Source organism: Epinephelus fuscoguttatus, linkage group LG1 (assembly GCF_011397635.1).
Source record: "Epinephelus fuscoguttatus linkage group LG1, E.fuscoguttatus.final_Chr_v1".
In the NCBI taxonomy this organism is placed as follows: Eukaryota; Metazoa; Chordata; class Actinopteri; order Perciformes; family Serranidae; genus Epinephelus; species Epinephelus fuscoguttatus.
In genome coordinates, this window is record NC_064752.1 from 46419574 (window position 1) to 46440041 (window position 20468).

Consider the following 20468-nt stretch of genomic DNA (forward strand, 5'->3'; position numbering starts at 1 on the left):
GTTTGCTTTGCAGAAGCGGAGAAGTACAGGAGAGGAAGAGACATGAAATCTGAGGAGCACATACCGCAATGCTTAGATAATTAGTTTCATATATGGTAAAAATAATAGAAAGTGACGTACAGATAGTAAGGTACAGCACGTGTAGGGAGTTGTGTTGTTCTCTTGTCTTTCAAAACAGGAACCACGCCCCCACTGTCAGCGGGAAGGAGTCAGATTAACACGAGGCAGGGGCGTGGTGTGGTGAAGGAGGAAGTGGAACTGCCAATGAGAAGAGGACAACGCCTTGCGTGCACAATGACACTCTGTTACGCTCAAATATACTGGGTCAGGGAAAGGACAGGAGGTCAGACTTCGTGAACTGACACACCTTTGTTGTTCGTCAGGGACTTGAAGTTGAGACCCAGAGCTCTGTAATTTTATTCCTTTACTGCTTAATAAACTACATTAACTGAGACCGAATATCTTCTCCTATTGCTTCATTAAAGAACATGCAGGACTGAGCTCACATAGCACATTGGAGAGTAGGATGAGCCCCAGTCCATCAATTGGTGACCCCGACGTGATTTGAAGCCGGAGAAGTGACGGGATAAAAGACATTCAACAGCGGAGGACAGCAGTATTGTGACAACACCTGCCGCGCCTAAAAAGAAGGTAAGCAGACGCCTGTTTTATCAAAGTTCTGCAATTGGAAACACTAAAACTTGTGTTGTCATTGTACTAAAGTCTCCTAGTCTGAAATGTAAAGGAATAAAGTTAGAACAAAACACAAAAGTGAAAGCCCCGGGGCAGGGTGAAAGGCCCTGGAGCAAATCATAAATTTGACTCCTAAATACGAAACATAGTCAACACCTCGACAGGACAGGGTGAAAGGCCCTGGAGCAAATCATAAATTTGACTCCTAAACATGAAACATAGTTGGGTGAAAGGCCCTGGAGCAAATCATAAATTTGACTCCTAAATACGAAACATAGTCGGGTGAAAAACCCTGAGATTAGGTTTTCCATCTAAAAAAGAAAAAGACAAGTGTCCTGAGGTGGATAAGCTCGGGAGAATCCATAAGGTTGCCTTGGACAGCTGAGAATATAGTCTGAAGACACGGGTTGTCTGAGGTTGAAAGACCTTTGTGTAGATTGCTACAACACAAAAAGAGGTTACAGAGTTCTGCGGGCAGGGAGCGTTTTCCATGTGATCCCTAACACTGAATACTATCGCTCATGTTGAGACATCTATTCAGTGGTCCGCAGAACCACCCTGATATTGGGAGTGTAAATAAATAAGTCTTTAGGGATATTGTTTTGTGGTGGCTTACCGACAACCAGCTATCTTTACGGGCGGAAGAGTTGTGTAGAGTCTATTAGAGGTGACTCAATTCCAACTCTTTCGTGCCTGAGCGGTGGTCGCGTTCTGTGGGGAAGAAAAGAGGAAGCTGTGTAATTTTGCCTTAAGATAGAAGCCAATTGTCGCCGAGCCATAGGCATCCCGCACCCTCCTAGGAGAGTGGTGTAGAAGCTTGGATGTGTCGGCCTGCAATTGGTGGAACTTAAGCAGCGAAATCACAGCGATAGAAAGGGGAAAATAAGTCCGCGCAGACTGCGCTGCAGAGCGTCACGTGGCGCTGAGTATTGTGTGTATTGTTGTAATTGTGTGAAGTTTTTTTTTTTTTTAACATCGTGACGAGTACCCTCTGAGTAAAATAAGTAAGGACAGAGGAGGGACAGAGAGACATCATGGACGGTGAATTTGACAGGGACTGTCGTGAGCAGGGTGGATGTCCTCCCATCCTAGTAAAACACAGTACGGGAGATGAGGAAACCGTGATTGTCAGGAGTAATAGATAAGCAGAGACAGGCTGTAGGAAAGGAGTTTGATGATTTATGGAAGGCATTACAGGCCCAAAATGAGCTTCCTCGGGATGAGGAGGCAGTAAATGTTACAAAGAAATTGCTGGCTGCAGAGTTAAAGGCGAGAGATGATTTGGAAGAACACGCTAAAAAGGAGAACGAACCTAAATTTATAAAGAGAAAATGGAAACATCAAAAAGAAATGAAGGAGCGCAAACGAGCTCTGCTCCATCAGATGGCAGTTACAGCCATGGCCTATTGGAAAAACACAGACAAAAGTCACAAACAACCAAACAAAGATAAGCAACCTCTGTCTGCTCCTGCAAAGGATCCAGCCTCACCCCACCAGAGCCCACCTCTAATAGGTTGTATCCTGAGATACAAACACACACACCTCCACCCCCACCATATTCAGGAAAGAATATGCAAATGCCAATGTTGATGATTAAAGACGGTGTGCTTAATACAGATGTGATAGGGGAAGGAGAGTATGTGAAGGCCAAAGAGGAAGTGATGAAGGAAATAAGACAGGAATAGTACAGGTGGAGGCAATGAAACAGGACGTGATGAATATTGTGGAGCGCAGAATGTGTATCAGGAGACTCTGAGATCTATAGACAGGAGTAGGGACATGCAGGATGATGTGTGCAGCATAGAGAGCAGAGACAGTAAGAGAAGCATGAAACAGGGCCCTCTTTCCTCCAGCACCTCTAACGTGGAAGCAACGGAGGAGGAGCCGAGGCCACTAGCAGAGGCAGTGTTTCAGTTGAGGGCACAAAGAGAGAGGTCAGATAGAAGCAACAGAGAAAGGAGAAATAAGGAAAGGAAAGAAGAACCAGAGGAGTGTTCTGAGATAGAGGAAATGGAGGATGAGGAAAGTCAAGGATGGTCAGGGTCAGACTCTGAGAGTGACCAAGGTACGAAGGCTGTAAGACTAACAGGAATAATAAAGTCAATCAAAAGGCCACACAGTGCTGCGGGCTCACGTTCAGGTTGTCCACATTCTCCTTATAATCTCCGACAAAATAAGAACAAGCCAAAAACATTTGCCATGCCACTCCTGGAAAAGACCCCAGGAGGAGGAGAGGTATACCAACCCTTCTCCTTTACAGATATGCACTGCATCCTGGATAAGATGCCCCGCCATTAGAGGGAGGAGGCCCCTGGATGGAGCGTTTCTGTAAACAGACCATGGGTCACAAAGTAGCATTAGGGACTGGAGAGCGCTATTGGGACAACAGCTCTCCAGCTGGGATTTAATTGCACTTGAGACGTTGGCAAAAACAGTTAATTTAGCGGATAAAGAGCCATTCGCCCAACATGCCACTGCTATCGGTCGGGCCATGCGACAACAGTTTCCCATTCCATCTGGCGCCATGCACACGCTCACGTTTCACATCGAACCTGGCAAAACGTCGCAACATTCCTTAGCAGATGTAAGAACACATGGGTAGATGTGGCTGAGTACACCCAGGGTCTTGTGACCTACAAACCACCCTGTTCAGAAAGGCCGTGTTAGAGGGACTGCCTACGAAGGTAAAAAGAATCATTAGAGAACAATCCTGACCTTCCTGGCTGTTCCACTGAACAGTGGGAGAAACACCTCACACACCACATGAAAAAACACAGAGCTAAACAGGCGGAAGAGAAGGAAAGCACAGACTCAGCACAGGTTCAGCTGCTCAAACTTCAATTGGAGGATGCACGTCGTAAAACGAACGATGTGAAAAAAGACAAAAAATCAAACAATCAAATGATTCAGCAGCCTCAGCCATCACCCACAGTTACCCCCGATCTTTTTCCAACCCCTGAGGGGGTAGACCCTCGCCCTCCCAATTGGAGTGGCTCCCGAGGTGGTACAGGAAGATTCAGAGGCAGGGGGGGAAGACGTGGCGGCCCAAGGGGGGGTCAGGTTCAATCAATCAATCAATCAATTTTATTTATAAAGCCCAATATCACAAATCACAATTTGCCTCACAGGGCTTTACAGCATACGACATCCCTCTGTCCTTAAGACCCTCACAGCGGATAAGGAAAAACTCCCCAAAAAAACCCCTTTAACGGGGGAAAAAAAACGGTAGAAACCTCAGGAAGAGCAACTGAGGAGGGATCCCTCTTCCAGGACGGACAGACGTGCAATAGATGTCGTACAGAACAGATCAACATGATAAATTAACAGTAATCCATATGACACAGGGAGAGAGAGAGAGAGAGAGAGAGAGAGAGAGAGAGAGCGAGAGCGAGAGAGAGATATGCAGGTAATGACAGTATCTTACAACAACATTAATGGAAGTAATAATATTATAGTTATAGTTCTGGTTACTGCGGTACAATATGTTGAAAGTATGATGGGGGGTGCTTCCTTTGTGGAGACCCATTGCATTGGCGGGAACGCTGTCCACACCAGACCCACTCATGTAATGCTGACCCCGAGTGGTTGGAGGACAGGATGCGAGGCAGGCAGCTCGGACCTCCCAGGGGTGGCGGAAACAGAACCCCCAGGGGCGGGTATCAGGGACCACACAGGGGAGGTTATCAAGATTATGTGCATCAAGCACCCAATGCCACTGTCGCTCCGCAGGGTCAATATCCTCTGATGACCTGGGAAGATTCCCAAGGATATTGACGGGGCCCAAGAACCCCTATGCGGGAGGGGCTGGCAGACCCCTACTTGCGACTGAAAGTACTGAATCAAGAACTGCCTTTCATGTTGGACACGGGGGCACGGTATTCCACATTAAACCTCCCTGTGTCTGCTACTCACATGTCATCATCAGCGGTTGAATTAACTGGGTTCTCGGGTCAATCAGAAAATCTGCCACTCACAAAACCACTCACCACTACCATACTCCAAGCAGATCAGACATTTCCACACACATTTGTTTCCTCAATGGCATGTCCTGTTAACATTTTGGGCAGAGATGTGTTATTAAAGTGTGGAGCCTCCATCCTGTGCAGCCCGGACGGACTGATAGTGACGTTCCCAAATGGATACACTGTGAACTGCTCATTGTCAACTGTACATTCATCTTCACAAATGTTGTTATCTGCAGACACATCCCCCACAGCTGAAGGACAGTGGGCAGATATCTACTGGGGCCTCCTCGAGCCAAACACCACAGCAACTCCTGGGATTTGCGCTCTCTATCAGTCATGGCGCCTTGGGCTCAGTCATTAAATCCTTACACACCTCCTCCTGATCCCTTCCATGTAACACTTTATTATGATAGAAAAGGGGATGAGATGTATCAGCAGGCATTTTATAACGAAATTGAAGGTCACAGGTGGGATATACAGTCGTCCTGTATACTGGTGGGTAATGAGGAGTGGCTGCAGCTGTTGACCTCGCTTCAGAACAGCAACAGTGGTATAAGGGGAGGAAGAAGCCTCCCTCACATATCTCTGGCAATCCATGCAAAACATCAGGCCAAAGACTTGGGCCCTATGTGTAAGAGGCTAATGCAACTCACTGATTGGATCCGCACTCAAATTCCTCAGGTGGATTTCTCACCCTCTGAGAAAGCATATCGCATCAGGCAGGAGCTACAGACAAGGCGATCCTGGAACACCGACAGATAGAGAGGTTTCATGGTAGGAAAAGACTGACCATCCAGACGCAGAACACATGTTACACACACTTCCTGACTCTCTCTGGTCTTCTGGGCCCACCGATGTGGGCTACTGTGCACAGGTCACCCCATTACATTTGAGTTAAATGATTGGACACCGATTTGGCAGAATCAATATCGCCACAAGCCAGCGGCTGAGGCTGGTATTGCAGATACTATCGAGGGTCTGTTACAGGCTGGAGTGTTGGAGGCCTCAAACTCCAGCTGGAACACACCCATTCTTCCTGTAGAGAAACAGAATACAGGCAAATATCGCATGGCGCATGATCTCAGACGCATGCAGTAATCTCCACACCCACAGTACCAGTGCCAAACCCATACACCGCCATGTCTAGCTTGTCGCCAGAACATAAGTGGTTTTCTTGTATAGACCTAACGCCTTTTTCTGCCTACCTCTCGCGCGCCCCTTCGCGACATTTTCTCATTCACTCATCGTGGTAGACAGCTACGTTACACCCGCCCACAGGGTTTTATCCTGTCACCTGGTCTTTTCAATCAGGTTCTCAAACAGCAGCTGGCCGAATTGTCACTACCAGAAGGGGTTGTGGTAATCCAGTACGTTGATGATATCCTCTTGGCCGCACCCGATCCCTCCACCTGCCTGGAGGCCACACGCTCTGTCTTACTACGCCTACACCACACAGGGTTCAAAGTCTCTAAAACCAAGCTACAATGCTGTAGGCAGCAGGTCTCGTTCCTGGGTCGCATAGTGTCGGCTAAGGGCACGGCCGTGTCCCCGTCACACAGAGAATCGATTCTGCATCACCCAAACCCACACACCGTGAAAGACATGTTGTCATTTTTGGGCCTCACCGGGTACAGCAAGCACTATGTGGCCTCTTATGGCGAACTAACCCATCCTTTGCGTGCCATGGTTAACGCACAGGGCATGCGCAATCTTACTGCTCCTGGTATGGACCACTGACGCTGAAACCTCATTTATCTCCCTCAAACAGGCACTCTCTGCTGCTACGGATCTAGCCATCCCCGACTACAAGCTACCGTTTTTTCTTGATGTTTCCGAAAAGACACACACCACCTCTGGTGTGCTTTTCCAGAAAAAAGGGGGGAGGCAGACAGGTGCTGATGTATGTAAGCATATCCTTAGACCCAACCGAGGATAGACACCCACCGTGCACTCGACATGCAGCAGGAGTGGCAAAAATTTTGCAGAAAATAGCACACATAGTGATGGGACACGCACTGACTGTACTAACAACGCACAGCATAGTGGCATATGTAAACTCAGCGGCATTTACTATGACATCACTCAGACAGACGAGGCTGGAAAAGATCTTAAATGCACACACATAACATTCACACATGAAGGTGTAAACATGGCAGATAACATGGGAGAGGGCGAGCCACACAGATGTGAGGAAAAGGTGCAGAAAGACACCAGGGTGAGAGAAGATTTGCAGGCGAAGCCCCTGACTAACGCAGAGGAAACACTGTTCACAGACGGATGCTGTTTCAGGCATCCAACTGAGGGACTGAAAGCAGCATATGCAGTGGTGAGACAGACAGAAACAGGGTTTGAGGAAGTCCTCACGGAAAGGGTGACAGGGAAAGAGTCCTCACAGTTGGCTGAGCTCCAGGCAATGATTGCAGCATTAGAATGGTCAGAAGGGAAGAGAGTGAACATCTACACAGACTCTGCATATGTTGTAGGAGCAATCCATGTGGAGATGACACAGTGGATCAGATCGGGTTTTCTAACGGCAGCAAAACCCCATTAAACACGAAAAGATATGAAGAGGCTACAGGAGGCTCTGATGAAGCCAGCACAGGTAGCAGTCATTAAGTGTAAGGGCCATGATAAAGCAGGGACAGCTATCGCTAGGGGAAATGAGGCTGCAGACATGGCAGCCAAGAGAAAGGCAGGATATAGTCCACAGTATATCATGCTACAAACAGAGAAAACAGTACATGATCTCCTGCCACCGTGTAATGTAAATATGTTAATAGCAGAGCAGCAGAAAGCTTCTCCACAGGAGCTTACAATCTGGAAAGAGAGAGGAGCAGTGAGAACAGAGGGTGTGTGGAGGTCTCCGGACGGAAGACCAGTGTTACCCCCAGGGCTGATGAGATCAGTCCTCCAGGAGGCTCACGGGGTGGCTCATTGTGGAAAGGTGCAAATGGTGAGGTCTCACTCATTGGTGGCACCCTTTTCTGCCAGCCATGATTGAGAATCACATCAGAGAATGTAAAATATGTACAGAATATAATGTCAGACCCACAGTGAAACCACACCAAGGGAAATTTCTCTCCCCAAACTCCCAGGTCAAGAGGTCATTATTGACTACACAGATATGATAGAGAGAGTGGGAGGGCACAGGTATCTTCTGGTGGCGGTGGATGCATACACCGGCTGGCCAGAAGCCATACCTGCCAAATCAGAGGATGCAAAAACAGTAATCAAATTTCTGATAAATCAATATATCCCCAGGCACGGGTTCCCCAAACGAATCAGATCTGATAACGGAACTCACTTTAAAAACAAAGACCTACAGCAGGTAGAGAAGGCATTGGGGCTAAAACACACATTTGGCACAGTCTATCATCCTCAGTCACAGGGCAAGGTGGAAAGGATGAACCAGTCTATTAAGGGAAAAATAGGCAAAATCTGTGCTCAGACTAAAATGAGCTGGGTAGATGCTCTACCCTAGCTCTAATGTCAATCAGGAGCTCGTGAACGCATTGACAGGGTTCACGCCATATGAACTAAAAACAGGACACCAGTTCCCGGGACCGGGAGCTGGGATCCAAACTACAGAAGAAATAGAAAGCCCTATGCAATACAAACCATATTATGACCAACTAACAGCATTGGTGTCAGCTTTCTCCAAACAGGTGACCACAGCTCGGGAGGGAGCAGAAGGAAAGACCCCTAACATCAGAGTGGGTCCTACTCAAGGTGATCAAACGAAAGTGGTCAGAGCCTAGGTGGACTGGTCCCTACAAAGTCGTGGAACGGACGTCCCACGCCGTCAAACTACAGGGAAAAGGTGACACATGGTATCACTGGAGTCAGTGTGCAGTGGCAGAGACACCTGCCCGAACACTGGAGGACATAAGAGACACTAAAGCTTAAAAAACCACACGCACAGCTTACTCACACCGACATTTATTCATTTAGCTTAGCATAAGTGCGGAAGAGATATCCTGTGATCAATGTGAAGGTTTGAAGCTCCTCTGAAGCAACACTTTGCCCAGAGTACGTTTGAGTAATATAAAGCCAGGATACAAGAAAGACTCGCTTGCAGAACATTTACACTCCATATTTACTCTTATATTTTACACGTTTATATTTACCTTTTTGCAAAAAAAAAAAAAAAAAAAATGAAATTATTAGTAGAATTATTAGGATTAGAACCACGCCACCATAAGTGGTTTGTGTTGGGAGTTGTTGTGTTAACCTGTGTTATTGTTTTACCTCTGTTGTATTATGAGTCTTCCCTCAGAGACAAAGCCGTAGAACCACCACGAAACCGAACCAGGAGAGACACCCCAGGAGTGGAACGTCAGACTCCTGCATAGCTAAGTATGGTGGAGTAGAATTGACATACATCATAGGGCAAAGTACAGGGTTCCAGTTTGACTTGTGCTCCGTAATAAACTGTAAAGGAAAGGATCCAAATTGGAGGGGTATGACGTGTACTTATGCGGATTCTCATGGGGAGGGCCCACACACAATCCGTGGTGTGGAAGATGGAGAGATGTGATGACGTATTCTGGGCTTTGGGACCCACCACCATATAGGGTAGGAGGACAGGACATTGGGAAAAAGATAAAGATACAGAGGCAGCAGCTTCAGCCTCTTCCAGGCTCCCATAAGCAGAATCCGATATTGCTAAGTGTGTATAATCTCACAACAAACCCATGGTCAAACTCAATTAGGCACCGCACCAAATGTGGAGATCGCACCAACACCACAATGTATTTGGTGTTGGGAGTAGACCACAGTGGCACCGATACCATGGGACTAATTAAACTAACCTTATTGAATCCTCCCCCTACTAATACCACCGTATCCCCAAGTAATGGAACCAAGGCGCCTGAACCTCAACAGAACACAGGCGTGATAAACATTGACTACTCTAAATTGACCCGCAGTGACGTAGTCAGATTGGCCACAGGCTACGGAGACAAAAACCTATGGTTAGACTGGGTGGCGACAGCAGAATCCATGAACATGTCCAATTGTGTCGTATGTTCATCCGCCAGACCTACGCTGTTCACCACACCAGCCCCTTTGTATCCTGACACAGACCCTATTGGTTTCAACTGCATGATAAATATGACCATGTATCCTGATCCTGCTAATTGTACCACTCTGAGTTCTCTGTTTCCACACATAAAGAATCACACCATCCCACCAACGTTTAGTCCCAGAATCGCCAATTACACTTGTTTCCATAGGAACCTCTCCACCGGGGTAGTAACTGATATGGGACAGATGCAAGCTGACTGGTGCCAGAGAACATTGAATGTGAGTACGTGGCAGAACGCCAGCAGCATGGTTCAGGCTAGAGGGGACCTGTTCTGGTACTGTGGAGATAAAACCTCCACTTGTCCCTGCCATCCTCCTGGGTTGGTACGCAGCACTGGTCCGACTGGCTGTACCCCTGATCTTGTTGGGGATGAGGGATACCCAGACCAACTCAGGTAGACAGAAAAGAAATGCATTTGATATGAGCCAGGGAACAACCACGTATATGGATGCCATAGGTGTTCCTCGGGTCCCAGACCAGTACAAATTGGCTGACCAAGTGGCTGCTGGTTTTGAAAACATACCCATATTAGCTGCACTGTTTCCCATCACCCCTAACAAAAATGTGGACAGAATTAATTATGTGCATTACAATGTTCTTAGACTGGCCAACAGCACTAGGGACGCGGTTGGAGGACTCTCTGAACAACTGGCAGCTACCTCCCTGATGACAGTACAGAACCGAATTGTTAGACATGCTTTTGGCGGAGAAAGGGGGTGTCTGCTCTATGTTCCAGGGCCTCTGCTGCACCTTCATCCCAAACAACACAGCTCCAGACGGGTCAGTAACTAAGGCGCTAGAAGGCTGCTGCACGCCTTCTGAGGAAATGCATGAACACTCAGGCATTGATAAACCCCTGGGTGGTATCTTCGAGAAGTGGTTCGGTAAGTGGAAAGATTTAGTGGTATCGGTATTCTTGTCTCTGGTGGGAATGCTCGCGGTGTTAGCATTATGTGGTTGTTGTATCCCATGTATCCGGTCCCTCTGTGAAAGAATCATAGTGACAGCTGTGGAGAGAAAACATCCACAGCCCCCACCATATCAGATGACTCAAATGGAGACGGCCACCCTGTTAGGAGCGCCGCCTACTGATTCAGATTCGGACTCAGCCTCAGGAGAAGACAAGGTGTGAGTGGTCTCATGTGTATGAGACCAAAAGGGAGTTATAACTTTTGTTTCAAAAGAAACAAAAGTGCAGTAATCACAAGACCTAAAAAGGGGACCTGGATACGTTGGGACTGAAAAAGAAAAGTGGCCTCAGTCCTATGAGGCCAAAAGGGGACTGTTGGGAATAGAATGATTTTATGCATTTTACTATCAGTTGTGTTTCACTATATAAGTTTTAGATGTGTGAACAATGAGAATACTAAGATGATTTCAGCTGATCTGAATGTGTTTGCTTTGCAGAAGCGGAGAAGTACAGGAGAGGAAGAGACATGAAATCTGAGGAGCACATACCGCAATGCTTAGATAATTAGTTTCATATATGGTAAAAAATAATAGAAAGTGATGTACAGATAGTAAGGTACAGCACGTGTAGGGAGTTGTGTTGTTCTCTTGTCTTTCAAAACAGGAACCACGCCCCCACTGTCAGCGGGAAGGAGTCAGATTAACACGAGGCAGGGGCGTGGTGTGGTGAAGGAGGAAGTGGAACTGCCAATGAGAAGAGGACAACGCCTTGCGTGCACAATGACACTCTGTTACGCTCAAATATACTGGGTCAGGGAAAGGACAGGAGGTCAGACTTCGTGAACTGACACACCTTTGTTGTTCGTCAGGGACTTGAAGTTGAGACCCAGAGCTCTGTAATTTTATTCCTTTACTGCTTAATAAACTACATTAACTGAGACCGAATATCTTCTCCTATTGCTTCATTAAAGAACATGCAGGACTGAGCTCACACATAGCACATTGGAGAGTAGGATGAGCCCCCAGTCCATCACTATTCATTTACTTTCTCCATACTTTGTTCCACAAACCTACATGTTAGCACCAGGAACATTTTGGGGCTGATATCAGCCTGGGACTTTTGAGATAGAGAGGTTGTTCTTGCAAACGGCTGAAGGACACGAGCAGAAATTGTTTTTCACAGTAAATGTACTGAATCAGAACAAGACCGGGCCAGGCAAGCCTTAGTTGGCTGGAAGACTAAGGCTCTTTTCACATAACAGGGCTAAATTCTCGGTTCTGATATTTCCCCCACATCCAGTCTTTTGTCTTTTTGTCTAGACTGTTCACAGTCATGATTGAAGTGACCTATATCTCACATCAGTGTGAATGAATCTCTGCCCTGAAATGCTTTAGATGCAACCACACAACCATGCATGTTGAAACAACAAAAAGACATCACATTTGCAAAACAGGTCTTTTCATTGCAGTTCAGTTCTGTTAGCCTCAGAATCTCCTCCCTGTAAGCTGTCTTGTCTCCTCTATTGATCAGACCCACCACTGTAGCCCACAAATAAGCCTTACCTTGCACCTGGCTTTTGGAGCAGTACAGTCTGTGGGGCAGTGGAGATGGCATCATCTGTTGATCTGTTGGTTCTGTATGCATATTGATGGGGAGACAGAGTGGTGGGAGAGCAACCTTGATGTATTTTAGCACCAGTCTCTCCAGGCACTTCATAATTATGGGTGTTAATGTCACGGGCCTGTAGTCATTGAGGCCCGTTATTGCAGTCTGTTTGGGAAGTGGCACTATTATGTTTTTAGGCACGTGGGGACAGAACACTGTAACAGCGATGTAATCAAGATGTCTGTGAAAACCTCAGCCAGCTCCACGGCACAGTCTATGAGGACCCTTCCCAGGATATTACCAAGTTTGTGTTGTACCTCAGCAGTCTGCAAGATGAGTGCCTGGTTGTTCACAGCTGGTGCCAGGGCCCTAAAAGGCTCTACCGTCTCCCCCTCATTGCAGCCGAAGAAGAGGTTGAGCTCCTCAGCCAGTGCAGCAATGTTGCTGGTAGGCAGGTTGATGTTATTGTTTTGGTTTGTGATGTGCCATATCCCTTGCCATGCACGTTGTGGGTCTGAGTTGTCAAAGTGGCCTTCAATCCTCCTCCTGCAGGCCACCTTCAATTCTGTCCTGGCAACACTGTACTGTTGTGCGTTCTCAGACCTGAAAGCCATGTTGCAGGCCTTCAGTAGAAGTTGGACATCTTTGGTCATCTATGGTTTGATGTTGGGAAAGATATGGATTTGCTTTGTGGTGGCGATAGTGTCCACACAGCTTCTTATATAAAAGAGCACGGGGGAGGCGTAAGTGTAGGTGTTGATGTCATCATCCTTGAATATGGACCAGTCAGTGTGCTCACAACAGTCCTGAAGCTGTTCAGATGCATGCTCCGGCCACACTCGTGTCACTCTAGCAACTGGTTTTACCAAGCTGGTGAGCGGTGTGTATGCTGGATATAAAAACAGAGGGATGTAGTCTGACTGGTCCAGGTGTTGGAGAGGGGATGCTTTAAAATTATGCTTAATGTTGCTGTACACATGGTCGAGCTTCTTATCTCCTCTTGTGGGGCACTGGACATGCTGTTAGAATTTGAGAAATTTCAGGTTTGTTTGGTTGAACTCACCAGCTATTGCAAACGCCCCATTTGGGTGGGCACTCTTTTGCTTGGTACTGTAATGGCAATTAGCAGGTAGCTCAAGGCTGTAGCTGTGTTAGCTTGAAGGGGGGTGTAAACAGCAGTAATCATGACAGCCATGTATTCCCTCATTAAGTAGAAGGAGCAACTTTTTACAGTTAAATACTCCAGAGGCTGTATTCACAAACATTCTGAAAATACTCTCAGAGAGCTCCTAATGTAGCCTAAAGTTTTTAGTAAGGAGTCCTAGCTTAGGAGTGATTTAGGAAAGTTCTCAGAGCAACCCTGAGGAAGGGAAGGACAGAAATGTTTACCATAGTGAGGATATGTGGTTAACCCCCTTGCTAGGTGTGATGCACTCTTTTAACAGATGTGATTGGTTGTCACAGACACACCCTTTGTGAGCCTGCAAGGTGTGGATACCTAGTGGAAATGAAATGAGCTGCTGACCGGGAAAGTGTTATTGTCAGTGTGATCACTCTATTGATGAAAGGTTGAGACAGACCCTAAGTTGTTTCTGCTGCACTGTTGCATTTTTTAAGTTTTCCAGATATCTTAGGGTTGTGCTCATTTTATTTATAATAGGGTGGGAAATGTGTACGTATCCTCCATGACTAACCACACACGATCTAATCTGTAGCGTTTCATTTGTTTGAGTTTGGAGAAAATTTCCTGTTTCTCTTAGTGTTCCTGCAATTTTTTTCTCTGCCTCTTAATAGTCCTCCTCCCTGCTCCTAACAGCTTTTCACCTTTGGAGCTCTTTTAAGGTCTAAGTTGCTCTGCGAATGACTTTTATCTCTACAAGGGCCTAGTCTTAACTTTAATGGGAAATACTACAAAAAGGTCACAATTCTAAGAATTGTCTTAGAATTTTGTCACTAGAAGCAACTCTTTGTACTAGGAAGCTTTGTGAATATGGCCCCAGGTCCAGGGACCAGTGAGTGTCTGTGATCCCACAGGTGGCGTAACAACAGTGTGTCTTACTGATGCTTTTTTTTTTTTTTTTTTTTACAGCAGATACTTGATATTGGACAAATTAACATACATATTACACATCAATCATCATTACATATGTGAATAAGACAAATATACAAAAGAAATAGGAAATTATTAGTTTAACGTGATAGTTTTTTATTGGTAAATTATAGTTTTTAAAATAGTTTATGTAGAATAAGTTTATAATTTGTTATAGATTGACAATGTTTTACAAAACCAGAAAACCATGATGGAGATGGGTTTGCCTTATTTAGGGCATGTATGAAAAATAGCACCATTTTTGTATTAATGTGAGTTCTTCTTTGAACACAGGCATATTTCCAGGTGGCAGTCGGGCCGCTCCACCCCATGGGCCCCAGTGCAACCACACTGCCTGCACTGTCTATATTTACGCCCCTGCTGTGCACCAGCTGTTGTTTGTGTACACACACAGTCCTCCCCCTCTGCTCTTACCAGAGTTGCTTGACCTGTCAGCCCAGTGTGTAGTGTGGCATGCTAGCCGGATAGCCTCCTACGGGATTGTCAGATTGAGCCATGTTTCCGTGATCACTATGATACAGCAGTCCTGTATGTTCTTCTGCGTAGACGTGGCAAGTTCCAGCTCCTCCATCTTGTTGGGGAGTGATTGTACTTATGCAACGAAGAGACTCAGCAGCCAAGGTCTGTGTGGGTCTTGTGCTAGCCTAGCACATATGCTGGATCGACAACCCAGCTTCTGTTTCTTGTTACTGCACCACCTTCACCACCTTTCAGCTGGGACAGGAATCCACGGAAAACCTGGTGGCATCACAATCTCCATCCGGATGTTGTGGTGGTCAAAAACACAGCTGTTGTGCTGCGAACCATTGCCCATCAGTTTGTGCCGGCTGTATTATCCGCTCACAAAAGCATACGTGGCACTCAATAACAAGTTCACTAACAGAATACTTCTTAAAGAGAACCGCTTCACAGAGTGCTGAGCTGCTGCATGTACACACACCGCCATCTTTCTCCTTCCTTTAATGGAAAAATGAATGACCAAGCAGTGCAAGTTTCATTTCTAAAAAATCCATTGTAGGAAGGTCCGAGTACATAAGTAGCCATGTGCTTCTGTTTGGGAAAGTTTGTAGGGCATTGTTGGAGAGATGGCCCTTTGGAGCTATATAGGTGTTTGTTTTTATTGGGGTTACAGTCCACTAGCTCTATCAGTAGCTATTGCTGATACAGTGGAAACCATTCATAGTGATCACGATTACAGTGATAAACTGCAACAGAATCACTCCTTGATAATGTCTGGTCATGTAATGTCCCCATACTCCCCATAGTAAATTGAATTTCGTAAAATGCAAAAAGGGTGACTGCACTGCTTTTTTCCATCCAGACCACATTAGACCAGGTCCAGATCACAGACTGCTATAGATAGACTGACCACAATCATGAGCAGCAAGTGGGAAAACCTGTTCACGTCAGCCTCTTCGACTTTAAACTTTAAATTTCAGGCTGGGTTGTGGCAATACTATACATTTTGCCATTTTCACAAATAGAATAAAGGTTTCACATCTGAAACTGTGTTTCAATGAGTCTCCGGAGTCTCCATGTTAATCTAGTCCAGATTTGACAGTTCTAAGTATAGTGGTTTGTGATCTGGACCTGGTCTAATGTGGTCTGAATGGAAAAAAGCAGGGAAATCGCCCTTTTTTGCATTTTCACAAATGGTGTGTCAGGGCCTAAAGTGGACGTCTGTGCCAAAATTAAGAAATTCCCCAAAACGTCCCTGAGATATGATGTTCACGAGAATGGGACAGACTGAAAACCCAAAAACATAATGCCTCAGGCCACAGCTATCGTTAAATTGGATTTTGGCCACATGTGCTTGCAATATCAACATAGTCTAAGTCACAGTTCACTGCCAACTACTGCTTACTTCTGTATCTAAAGTATGAAGTCAGTCTAAATAGTGCGAGAATAGATTTAAGCTCACATGTATGCAGGCATTAGTTTCAATAATATAAAACAAAAAAGAGGCTGGAACCAACCAATGAGTGTGTTTTACATGCAACAACAACAATAGATTGTTTTTTTCATGATCAAATATTGTTTTTCAGTTGACTGAATGTAACTAATTAAGATTTAAAAGCAAGATTAAGACATCTTGACAACAGTAACAATAACACACTTATTCCAACAAAGGTAAATATCAAGACTATGATCCATAGTGAAAGATCATTTAGGCTAATGAATAAAATAATAATGCGTTATCTATTTAGTGATCAAAATTACAACCAGGTCACGTGTTGAGGACATGCTTTACACAAAGTCTTGCACTGAGTAAATTATTGTCTACATACCCTATGGGTCAGACTTTGCAGGATCATATCAAAATATGTCCCTAATAATCATAATATTTATTACCTCAGTTTATCAAAGGCTGCTACACCTCCTCCTTTCAACTGTATAAAAGACCAATCTTTGCTGCTGTTGTTTGAGTTTCTCATCCAGTCCCAAGGTGAGTTTACAAGGAAGAATAATTACTATAAGTTATCATTTATTATTGTAATTATATTGAGAATGGTAGCTTTCTGTTTCACTTTTTGTCTTATAGTAATCCAGTCAAGTTGTGAGAAGTGAATTCAAGATGACCAGGCTCACAATTCTAGCAGGTATTTATCTTCATGTGGTGTTGTAGGCTATGTATATTAATCTTGACACACTAACCATGATGTCTGTATTTTGTCATGTTGGTCTATTCTGTACTTATGACCACTATTGTGTGTCTGTCTTGTGAGAGGAATTCCTCCACTGTTGCTCTTCCTGAGGGTTTTTTTTCTCTCCATTTTTTCCTGTTAGAGTTTGGGGGAGTTTTTCCTTTATCTGAATTGAGGGTCTAAGGACAGCAGATGTTATGTGCTGAACAGATTGTGGAAGGCAAATGTGTAATTGGTGATATTGGGCTTAATAAATAAAGTAGGCCTAAAGCTGACTTGACTTAATATATTTTTTCGAAAATAGAATGTGCTTTTATTTCTCTGACCATTTCTTTTCTATATTCTTCAGGCTTATGTCTGGTGATATGTCAGCTGGGTAAGTCCAAACACTTTCTCATCAACTATTATTTGATTTGGACTTTCACTTGTACTGTAATCAGTGCTTCTTTAATTTTCCTTTACTCCAACACAGGATCTGCCACCAAGATGGAATGTTACTTCACCAACTGGTCCCAGTACAGACCTGGTGAGGGGAAGTTCCTGCCACAAGATGTGGACCCCTTCCTGTGCACTACCCTGATCTACGCTTTCTCCATCATCAACTATAACAACGAGCTGGTTACCTACGAGTGGAATGATGATGTCCTCTACAAGTCTTTCAATGCCCTGAAGACCAAGTAAGTGGCCCAGTTGAGTTACCCTTGTGTCACATAGTCACAGGTCAGGCTAAGCTACAGTACCTCTGCAGCTGGCAGAAGTTCAGTGCTTTGCACAAGAAGTAACGTAATGCTTGGGGAAACAATGACTCAAGTCCAGCAATGCTCCTTACTGTAGAATAAAAATGCATCACTTGAGCCTTAATGATACATTGTTCTCAAACCTGTTCTCAGCAACAAGCTTGAACAAAGTTTGGAGGAAATGTTTGAAAGTCTTAACCAACCCTCTGTACTGTTTACAGAAATCCTCGACTGAAAACTCTGCTGGCTGTTGGTGGATGGAACTTTGGTTCACAACAGTGAGTAACATTTTAAACCATAAACACAATGTATCACGTTTTAACACAAATACAGAGTGCTTCTTGTTATGTTACAAATACAAACGCTTACATTCATGCAACATTCTGAAAGTCCAATTAAGTCTTAACTGTGACACAATGCAGGCATAACGAGGCCTGCATGAACATATAGTACTTGTCTTGTGGTTGCTAGCTGACTGTCCAGTAAGAAGCTATAGTTGATGTTATCTTAAACATAAAGCATTTAGCCACTTGTATCACTACTTTAGTATACATTTAGAACAAATCAGCAACAGATAGTTCACAGGTGTGGTTTGCTAGCTATGTAGCTCATCTGTAAAAATTAAAAATGTATTAAAGAAAAAAAAAACATTGCCAAAATCATCCCAGATATCAATCAAATATGCCTTTCAAACGGCGCACAGTTGTTTACCAAAAGCTAAGGGCTGCTTGAGGGAAAAGACTGTTAGCCCACTTTACTATGAAGGTTTTTGGATCATTAAAGTTATGATAACAGAACTTAAGGTTCCTTGCAGGTTCTCCATCATGGTGTCCTCTTCAGCCAACCGTCAGAAATTCATCCAGTCTACTATCAAATTCCTGAGGACTCATGGATTTGATGGTCTGGATCTGGACTGGGAGTACCCTGGTGCTCGTGGGAGTCCTCCAGAGGACAAAAAGCGGTTCACTCTGCTCTGCAGGGTTGGTACAGATTTCTCTTGCTTGGGTTGCTACCTGCAATTCACAGCTACTGGTCAATGGTTTATATCAATGTTGACTTCTTGCTTTTTTTCTTTCTTTCTTACTTCTTCGTTGGTCTGTTTTTGCAGGAACTTGTTCAAGCCTACGCAGCTGAGGCCAAGTCCACTGGCAATCCTCAGCTCATGCTGACTGCTGCAGTGTCTGCTGGAAAGGGAACAATTGACAGTGGATATGAGATTGCTGAGATTGCCAAGTGAGTGTGCTGTCATGAATACCCAATTCAGCGAGAAAACTGGGAGGTCTACAAAGTTTTTTGAAATGACTATTTTTCTCTATCTCCAGGGAACTGGATTTCATCAATGTGATGACCTACGACTTCCACGGAACTTGGGAGCAGTTCACTGGACACAACAGCCCACTGTACCGTGGATCCCAGGACTTTGGTGACCTCATCTACTTTAATACTGTAAGTGGACATTGGGAACTGAAGATTAGTAAATTGGGGGTACAATTTTAAAGAATTGTACTTGATCGCTTCTGTCAATTTTTGTAGGACTTTGCCATGAAGTACTGGAGAGACAATGGCATCCCAGTGGAGAAGCTGAGGATGGGATTTGCTGCTTATGGTCGTACCTTCCGTCTGACATCATCAAACACTGGCGTTGGAGCTCCAGCTAGTGGCCCTGCATCAGCTGGACCATTCACACGTGAAGCTGGATTCTGGTCCTACTATGAGGTACAAAAAAAGAAAAAAAGAAAAAGAAACAATACAATGTACAGTATGTATCAGTAATTATGTTGGCATTTAATGGCCTGTGTGAAAATACAAAGTACAAAATTACACAACCCTCATGATGTCTTTGGTTTAGATCTGTGGCTTCCTGAAGGGCACCACTCTTCAATGGATTGAGGACCAGATGGTTCCCTATGCCACCAAGAACAATGAGTGGGTGGGATTTGACACAAGGGAGAGCTATGAGATCAAGGTAGGTGACACATCAGCTCTATACTTTGAACACATTCACAGCCTATCTTAAGTATTTACACCAATTTATTTTTGCCCCATTAGGTGCGCTACCTGCAGGAGCAGAAGTTTGGTGGTGCCTTTGTGTGGGCCCTTGATTTGGATGACTTTGCGGGACGATTCTGTGGAGAGGGCAGCCACCCTCTGCTGGCTCATCTCCACAAACTTCTTGACGTTGGTAAGTCCAAGGCATTTTTACGCAGATGTTATTAGACTATGGTCAAGATAGATAGTAATGTCTGCCATCTTTAGTGGTCTGGTGATTGATAATTATTACCCCTACCACTATCCCATCTGCTCTAATTCTCATTGCCTAGCACATTAAACATTCCTGCTAAGTTGAATCTTATATTCTTATGAATTAAGTCTAATTTAAACTGGCATCAGGTATTTTTCTTACCAACTTTGTAATCTCTCAAGACAGATTCTGCAATCTACATTGTAGAATCTGTCGGCAGCCCTGTGTGAAAAACGACTGGGGGGGGGGCCTTGAGTCTGAACGATGCTGCGCTTTAGCCATTCACAATGGAGTGGCGCGGCCGAGACGTGCAGGTGTCCCCAGGTGTTTATTACAAAACGTGCACACAGAAATAGTAACGTTTGTTCAATCATTGTGTTTACAGACTTAAAAAACATCAGATTAGTCTACACGGTGATATAGTGACGTGAAAAATGAGATATATAGCTAAACTCTGCTGGTTTTCTACCCGAAG

General features: G+C 44.9%; 1 protein-coding gene across 2 annotated transcripts in view; it reads left to right on the top strand.

The window, feature by feature from the left end:
- LOC125885648 (acidic mammalian chitinase-like) overlaps positions 1-20468 on the top strand; it is a 66647-nt gene that overhangs the window by 45113 nt on the left and 1066 nt on the right. The window contains exons 1-11 of one of the 2 annotated variants that reach the window (XM_049571326.1): positions 16797-16815; positions 16912-16969; positions 17364-17390; positions 17487-17691; positions 17973-18029; positions 18566-18731; positions 18860-18984; positions 19074-19197; positions 19285-19467; positions 19601-19717; positions 19801-19933. The exons of the other annotated variant lie outside the window; for it this stretch is intronic. Of the exons in view, the coding sequence (XP_049427283.1) occupies positions 16945-16969; positions 17364-17390; positions 17487-17691; positions 17973-18029; positions 18566-18731; positions 18860-18984; positions 19074-19197; positions 19285-19467; positions 19601-19717; positions 19801-19933 (1162 nt within the window). The 5' untranslated portion in view covers positions 16797-16815; positions 16912-16944. Of the gene's footprint in view, positions 1-16796; positions 16816-16911; positions 16970-17363; positions 17391-17486; positions 17692-17972; positions 18030-18565; positions 18732-18859; positions 18985-19073; positions 19198-19284; positions 19468-19600; positions 19718-19800; positions 19934-20468 lie in introns of those variants that run through there. 2 annotated transcript variants of the gene reach the window in all.